Below are 8,043 nucleotides of genomic sequence, written 5' to 3' on the forward strand. Positions count from 1 at the left end.
ACATGTATATATGCGTATAGACATACGTGTGTGCGTATATACACATGCACATGTTGTATGCACACACACACGTGTGTAGTAGAGCGACCCAGAGATGCCGGCTCTCTTGGGTCCCTTTAAGGTACACCTTCCACGCCCTTCCATTTCAGAACCCTGGAGCAGGATTGCCTAGCTGCAGTGGAGGTCAAGGGTCATTGCTTTGTTGGAAGTGGAGTGTGGGGGGCCAGGAGGGAGGGGATAAGGGCAGGTCCCAGTGGGAATTCCCCCCCCCTCCCTCTGAGCCCTCTTTCTTTGCCTGCTTAATTCCCAGAGACCCAGAGATTAGGTCCCCAGCTAAAGAGAGGGTTAGGTATTGTTTAGAAATTGGTCAGAGAGGCAAGGTACCAAAGTGGGAATGTGAAAAGCCTCCACAGGCACGAGGAGAGGAGCTGCCTGATCCCAGGCAGGTGGGTGCTGGCCACCTGGGGTCAACAGGAGTCGAGTGTTTGGGGCCAAGAGTCCTAAGTTTCCATGCCTACTTAAAGGAGAGTTAGCTATTTGGAGGGAGAGAGAACTGGATTCCTGCGCCCATCAAAGTCATGAAAGCTGGAAAAAGGCGGCTGGATCCCTGATGGAGGAGGTGCTAGAATTCCGGCTGCTCGGGTCCAGGAGAAAATTTTAAAGCTTAAGATCAGGTGTTGGAGGGTGGAGTCCACTGGGATCTTGGGTCTGTGTCCTGATTCTTCATTCTTGCTTCTCCAGAATGTCTCAGGAGAATGACACATGGAAGAAAGAGTGAGTGGGGCAACAGGATGGGCAAGGATGGAAACGGGGGTGCAGGAGGGGCTTAAGGTTTGATTATGCCTACACTCACTTCATGGCTTTATGGCCATGTTTGCAAGTTCAGCATTGTCAGCCTCACAGTAAGGGGCTGGGGGCATGGACTCCTGAATCCTGCATTCTAGATAGGCCAGTGCTGAAAAAAAAGAGTTTCAGAACTGGTGGGGCAGACTGAGGTTCTGCTCCTTCTGTGACCTCACCAGTGCTCAGAACCCAAAGTTGGGCAAGAAGAAAGGGAAGGGGGGGTGGCTTTGGGGCAGCTGGGGTGCCCTGCTTGTTGTCACCATGACCCTGCTCTTCTCTCAGGGTGCTGGGGGATGAGCTCATCGCCATGAGACTGCAGAAGCTGGAACACCAGGTACTATGCCAAGGAGTACTGACACCCCCCAATCCCCCCCATCCCTCACCCCCACCCATCAGTCTTCCAAAGCTTCCAGGGGCACCACCCCAGGACTTTGTTCTGGGACTCCTGGCCCTCCTTGGCTCTCTCCAAGCATCAAGTCTGCAACTGGGAAATGAGAAAATAGGAATTGGGGATCCTAAAGAAACAGATCTTGGTGATGAGAATGCAACGTTTCTAAGGAACAAGGGTTTTGGAGGGCAGGACTTCTAGGACCTGGGGGACCTGACGGGTGCCAGGACTCCTGGATCCAAGGAAATAGGAGATGAGGGACTGAGAGCCTGGACTCCAGGACTCCCCTCCAGGCATGCCTCCCCTTACCCCAGGCCCTCCTTCGCCCCGTCTTCCCGTTCGGTTCCTGGCCCCCACACCCCCGTTTTCCACTCCGCAGAGACGGCTCTTTGAGAAGAAGCAGCGGCGGAAGCGCCAAGAGCCCCTCATGGTTCAGGCCAATCCCGACGCTTCCCTGTGGCCCCGGCGACCATGGCGACGGGAGGAGCGCCTCGCGGGTGACAGCAGTGAGGAAAAGTTGTAGTGTCGGGCAGGAGCCTAGTCCCAGAGGGAGGGGTCTGCGGGAGTTTGGGACCAGGCCCCCAGGGGCCGAAAGGGGAGGGTCCAAGCGGAGTCCTGATGAGACCAGTACCGGGCCCTTGGGCACCGGGGAGCAGGACCCGGGAGAACTCAGGGGCGGAGCAAGGAGACCGCGGGGGCGGAGCCCGGTGCAACTAGAGGGTGGGGCGCGAGAGCTGCGGCGGTGTCCGGCCGGGGACGGTGTCCAGGCGGGGGTGGGGGAGGCGGCCGCCCTGGAAAAGGCAGAAAGGCAGAGATTCAATTCCGGAGAGTGAAGGCTGGAATTAACAAAGCCCCGGGGGCGGGTGGGGGCCCAGGCCTGGATCTTCAAGACCGGTCCCAGAGAGACCGAGAGCTGCGTGTGCGATTGTGCGGGCACGGAGTTAGCCGCAGGGATGTGCTTGCTTGAGCCTTAGGATGGATTTTGCGTTCTGCATGGGTCTCCGGGGTTTGGGTGGTCACGCAGGAAGTCACTGAGAGCGCGGATCTTCGCAGAGGACTGGAATTTGTACATCGTGTTAATGGGTCTCGCTGCACCTTCTCCTAGGCCTTGGGAACCCTTTCCTCCAGGAAAACGTGCCAGAGGCACACCTGCGCTCTGGTGTCCACAGTGCCCTGGGCATCGTGAGCTGCGGTGGAGATGGCAGCGGTGAGCATGGCCCACTGGCATCGCCGACAGAAGGAGGTAATCTCGAGTCCTTGGGCTGCCTGTACCCTAGAACTACACTCCCACCAGAATCCAGGAGTCTGGAATCTCAATCCTTGTTCTCCAAAGAAACCAGGAGGCCAGGCCCCCAGGGGCCCTGTCATCCCTCACACCAAGGAATCCAGATCCTGAAACTACTCCTTCTCCAACACTCAGGAATCTCAATCTCCAGGCCCCTTTCCCACCTCCCCAACCTCCTGAAATCCTGATCTCTAGTCCCTTTCCTTCTCCTGGCTGCCAGACAGTTCCGACCCAGAGTTGGAGGAAGTTTCCGTGGAGGATGTCCCCGCTTCTCCACCTCCTTATAAAGAGCCTCCAGGGACTCGACGCAGGGGTTGGCCAGCCCACCAACGACCTGGTAATTTCGGGGACACTGGGTGGAATCCGGTCCCCTGGTCCATATGGCCCCCTTTCTTGTAACAGTTTTGTTTTTTATTTTATTTATTTATTTATTTATTTTAAAAGATTTTATTTATTTATCAGAGAGGGGGGAGAGAGCGAGCACAGGCAGACAGAATGGCAGGCAGAGGCAGAGGGAGAAGCAGGCTCCCTGCTGAGCAAGGAGCCCGATATGGGACTTGATCCCAGGACGCTGGGATCATGACCCGAGCCGAAGGCAGCTGCTTAACCAAACAGTTTTGTTTTTTAAAGATTTTATTTATTTGATACACAGAGAGAGAGGCACACAGTGAGGGAGGGAACACAAGCAGGGGGAGAGGGAGAGGGAAAAGCAGGCTTCCCGCTGAGCAGGGAGCCCAATGCTGGGCTTGATCCCAAGACCCAGTGACAATGACCTGAGTTGAAGGCAGCCGCTTAATGACTGAGCCATCCAGGCACCCCTCTTGTAACAGTTTTATTGAAATATATTTCTCATACCATACAATTTACTCATTTCAAGCTTACAATTCCATGGTTTCTAGTATATTTACAAAGACGAGCAACCATCACCACAATCAGCTTTAGAACATTATCATTATCCCAAAGGAAATCCTGTACCTTTTAGCAGTGACGCCACCCCACCCCCCCCCCACAACACCCTCCTCTCCACACTTCACTTCTCCCAGCCCTAGGCAACCACTAATGTACTGTCTCTTTAGATTCGCCTATTCTGGACACTTCATTTTTTTTTCTTCAAAATTTAAGATCAATTGGCCAATATATGGTACATTATTAGTTTCAGATGTAGAGTTCAATAATTCATCAGTTGTGTATAACACCCAGTACTCATCACATCATGTGTCCTCTTTAATGCCCACACCCAGTTACCCCATCCCCCTCTCAGTTTGGACATTTCTTTGAAATAGAATAACATAGAATATGATCTTTCATGATTGGCTGCTTTTGATTAGCATGTTTTTAATGTCTCTCTATGTTGTAGCATCATCAGTACTTCGTTACTGTTATTTCTTGTATGACAATTCCTTCTATTCTCATGACATGACCAGCGATTCAATAACAGGGTCCTTGATTATCACCCCAAACCCCGTTCCTCCCTCCCATTTTAGTTGCCCATCTCTTGGATGCCCTCTTTGGGACAAGGTAAAGGGAGGACTCTAACCCCACCCCTGTCCTTAGACTCAGGGGAGAGACTACTCAGCCAGTGTAGACACCGTGCACATGGGGGAGCTGGAGGATCTGGCATGAATAATATGGAGAGGCCAGGAACCCAGGATATCTGGCCTTTTCCAGCAGCACTGGTGACCTGGTCCTAAACTCCTGGGACCCAGGTGCCCTGAACCAGTCTTTTTTTCTGGCCCTTTCCACCCCTTAGGGGCCAGTGCGGAGGAAGAGAGTGAACCCCGGGATGTTGGAAATGAATACGAGGCCCCCAGTCCACAACCAAACCCGGGCATGGATGATGACCTGGGACGCGGAGACTTGGCCTCCAACAAGGTAGGAGGTGGCACAGCCAATCAGGATTTAAGTGGAGGGCTAGCTAGCCTCGGACTCGAGAGAGGGTGGGTCTGCAGCCCAATCAGAGGCCCTTTTTGCTGATGGGTGGAACCTGTTATGATTGGGCTACCAGTGTTTCTGGGTGTGCACCGTTTATGAAGTCAATCTGGAGGATTTATATTGATGTAGGCATACCTCAAAATCCAGCCCACCGAAAGGCAGCGAGCTTTGGAGGGGGTGAATCAGTGATAGGGAAGGGCCAGTTGGCACTCACGCTGAGTGAGTAAGACAGTTTCAGCTGCTGAGATCCGGGCCATGTTAGATGTTATCTGGACCGAAACAACACTGGTTTTAGCGGAACCGACAGTGCTGTCGAAGAGATTCTCCCAATGGGTAGATGGGGCGGGCGTTGCTCCAGAGGGTCGCTATTAGTGGTGACCAATGAACAGATGATGAAGGCTTGATTGGGTGGGCCCCTTGAAGGTGCTGGCCAATCAACACGTAGCTAAGACGTTTAACCAATAGTCAGAAAACATGGTTGGGAGGGGGCGTAACCCTGCGCCGGTATGGCCAATCAGCAGTTGGTAAGGCTGCGGTGGAGGCGGGTCTCAGCCATGCCTCAGTTTTAATTTGGCGCCTGGACTAGGGCGAAGACCTGGAAGAGAAGAAAGAGGAGTCGGAGTCCAGAGTGAGGACGTCCCCACCGGCAGCCGAAGAGGTGTCCGAGACCCCGGAAGGCGAGGTCGGCGCGGGAAGCAGTGATGTGGGCAGCTCGCCCCGCGCGCCTCTCCGCGCGCCTGGCCCTCGTCTGGGAGAGGACATGGAAGCTTATGTGCTGCGGCCGGCGCTGCGCGGCCGCACGATGCAGTGTCGCATCAGCCGCGACAAGCGCGGCGTAGACAAGGGCATGTTCCCTTTCTACTATCTCTACCTGGATGCCGCCGAAGGCCAGAAGGTGCGGTCTGGCCTCCTCTCCAGCAAACCCCACCTCCCAGGGGGCAAGTCCCGCCCCTTACTGAGCGAGGTCAAGACTTCCACGAATCCAGGTCTTGCTCAGTGATGACACTGAGCAAGGACTTTTGAACTCCAACGCCAAACCCTAACGTTCTCCGAACTAGGCTGCTTTCGCGGTAGCATAGGCCCTAACCAAGCCGGTAACAGCCTCGTCCACTCGAGATGGGCCCACCTTTCTTAAAGTCAGGCCACGCCGTCTGAGGGTCTAAAACCTTACCCCTTACACACCCTCTTGAAGTGTTGGCCCCACTGTGTTTGTCCAAATTCAGTCTCTCGCTGAACCTTCTAATCTATCAGGCCCCTCCCCAATCCTGGGATAAGTCCCACCCCCTAGGAACCAAGCCCCTCCCCTCGCGGATTGCCTAGTCTAGAACCAAACCACGCCCCTCTCAACTGCCAATTTCCCCCTCCGCAGGGGCTGGGCGGCCTCTCCTCCAGGCAGTCTTCCAAAGAGAGGGTTTCCCCCTACTCAGTAGTGCTAGACCTGCTTTTGCCTGATGAGATGCCTACCAAAGTCCCGCTGGAGGCTCCTTCCTAGTCTCCAAAGCCACCCAGCCTGCCACAGTTAGGCTCAACGCTGCCGGGGCTCAGCCCTGATCCAGGACCCAGAGGCCGAAGGAATGAGGGGGATATTAAGATGTGAAGCTCCCCTTCAGGACCCAGCTGATGACTTCCTTCAGTGAGAACCACATCTTCCAGAGCAAGGCTCGAGATACCTTTTGCTCTATTACCCTCTCCTCTGCCTTGGGGACACGGTGTTTTTTTTGTTTCGTTTTGTTTTGTTTTTATCTTGGACCCCTAACCCTAGCCAGATACTAGAAACTGATTCTGATGGGCCATGCTTCCTACCCACAGCACTTCCTCCTGGCTGGGCGCAAGAGAAAAAGGAGCAAAACCTCGAATTACCTCATTTCCCTGGACCCCACAGACCTGTCTCGGGATGGGGACAACTTTGTGGGCAAAGTCAGGTGGGCAGAGCCCTGATATGTGTGAGAAACAGGTGGCAGGAGGGCTTGGGGGTGCCGGGAGGGTTGGGGGAGAGCGGACAATCGGGCCACCAGGCACAAGTTCCACCTGTTTTAGGACCTTTCGTCTTAAGGATTGATGGGCTGTGTATATCTTAGGCGGTAGCCCCAGCATGGGTGGAAATAAGAAAACTAAGGGATTTGGAGCAGAGGTTGACGTTTAAGACGTTTGACTTATTGGGTGGCAAGAGGGTGGGACTCCTAATTCCCATAGGCCAGGGCTGTGGTGTGCGTATTCTTGTATTTTAGGGGGAAGAAGGCGCCTAAAAGGCAGGAGACTAAAAATCATGGCTCATCAAAGAAACAGAAGGGGCGGGACTGTAGATGCACGGAACACGGAACCCAAGTGCCAACTAGAGGGTTAATGGGAAGAGTTGATGACACGATGTGGGAAAGCACTTAATGTACAGCAAAACAGTAATTATTTTTACCCTGACCACTCACTCTCCTCCTGGGGCAGATCTAATGTCTTGGGCACCAAGTTCACCATCTTTGACAATGGGGTGAATCCTGAAAGGAAGAATTTCATCCCGGAGACTGCTCGGATCAGAGAGGAGCTGGGGGCTGTGTGTTATGTAAGTGTGTGGGAGACAAGAGAGAATGAAGCAGGACGGTGGGGAGGGAGAAAGAGCCAGGCCAACCGGAGCACAATACCTTCAGGAAACCAACGTCTTGGGATTCCGAGGGCCCCGGAAAATGACTGTGATCATTCCAGAAATCAATGCCCAGAACCAGAGAATCCGTATCCAACCTCAAAACGTGAGTTGGTTAAGGTTGGGAATTTCTGGGTCAGTCGGGGAGGAAGGCCTGGGAGATCTGCCCTAGGCCCTAAGGGAGAAGGGGGCCCATGGCTTGCAGGTGGTCCTATGTGAAGCCAGAGGGAGTCTGTCAGATTTCCGTGTTTCTCAAGGAAGAGAGATTAGGAACGCAAAATCTGCATCCCAAGAAAAAAAGTTCAGTGGTGGAAGCTTAACCACGCCCCCTGCTTTATCTTCTAGGAACAGGAGTCGCTATTGAGTCGCCTCCAACGCGGGGCCCGTCAGGGGCTTGTCCTGCTGCAAAACAAAGCCCCGTCGTGGAGCAACGAGAGCGGCGCCTACGTACTCAATTTTCACGGCCGAGTCACTCGGGCCTCGGTCAAGAACTTCCAGATCGTGCATCCGGATGACCGTGAGCTCCTAGGAACCGGTTTACCTGGGCCAGGGCTGGAAGGGCGAGGGATGAGCGGACGAGAACTACTTCCCCCATCAGCCCTTGAGCTTTTTTCTAGGCAGGGCCGAGCCCGCGTTATTGCAAAGCCTCTTGGGAACTGTAGTTTAAACGGCCCTCAGGTTTTCTGGGCTTAGTGGGAGCGTCGACGAGCCTCTGAGAAGTGGTAATCTCGAAGTTCAGAGACCCGCGGAAGGAAGTTGAGGAGTGGGGGCTAGGTTTCCTTAGTTTCTGACTTCCTCCTCAGCCGACTACCTGGTGCTCCAGTTCGGCCGCGTGGCCCCAGACACGTTCACCATGGATTTCCGCTTCCCACTTTGCCCGCTCCAAGCCTTTGCCATCTGCTTGTCCAGTTTCGATGGCAAGCTGGCATGTGAGTAATGCAATGAAATGTCATGCCCTCACCA

The 8,043-nt window shown here is 54.1% G+C and overlaps 1 protein-coding gene across 4 annotated transcripts; it reads left to right on the forward strand.

Moving 5' to 3' along the window:
* The first annotated feature begins 194 nt into the window (after positions 1-194).
* Positions 195-8,043, forward strand: TULP2 (TUB like protein 2). Of its 4 annotated transcripts, XM_013064144.2 has the most exons (13): positions 196-446; positions 742-774; positions 1,126-1,177; positions 1,611-1,737; positions 2,337-2,474; positions 2,737-2,853; positions 4,267-4,388; positions 5,035-5,343; positions 6,258-6,370; positions 6,888-7,002; positions 7,088-7,186; positions 7,426-7,597; positions 7,884-8,043. In XM_013064144.2, exons 2-13 carry the CDS (start codon positions 743-745, stop codon positions 8,015-8,017), a joined length of 1,530 nt encoding a protein of 509 aa, XP_012919598.1. In that variant the 5' UTR covers positions 196-446; position 742; the 3' UTR covers positions 8,018-8,043. The 4 variants fall into 4 exon arrangements, with proteins under 4 accessions (XP_004767429.1, XP_004767431.1, XP_012919598.1 ...); XM_004767372.3 differs by having other exon boundaries at positions 195-446; positions 7,426-8,043; XM_004767374.3 differs by having other exon boundaries at positions 195-446; positions 1,611-1,728; positions 7,426-8,043.

Source organism: Mustela putorius, unplaced genomic scaffold (genome assembly GCF_011764305.1).
Source record: "Mustela putorius furo isolate JIRA1106 unplaced genomic scaffold, ASM1176430v1.1 tig00000196_pilon_pilon_pilon, whole genome shotgun sequence".
NCBI lineage: Eukaryota > Metazoa > Chordata > Mammalia > Carnivora > Mustelidae > Mustela > Mustela putorius.

Excerpts from the sequence above, each read along its gene's own strand:
- TULP2 (XM_004767372.3), top strand. The coding sequence starts at position 743 with ATGTCTCAGGAGAATGACACATGGAAGAAAGA. Across the intron at positions 5,344-6,257 it reads ATGCCGCCGAAGGCCAGAAG|CACTTCCTCCTGGCTGGGCG; the intron begins GTGCGGTCTGGC and ends TCCTACCCACAG. Across the intron at positions 7,187-7,425 it reads TCCGTATCCAACCTCAAAAC|GAACAGGAGTCGCTATTGAG; the intron begins GTGAGTTGGTTA and ends TTTATCTTCTAG.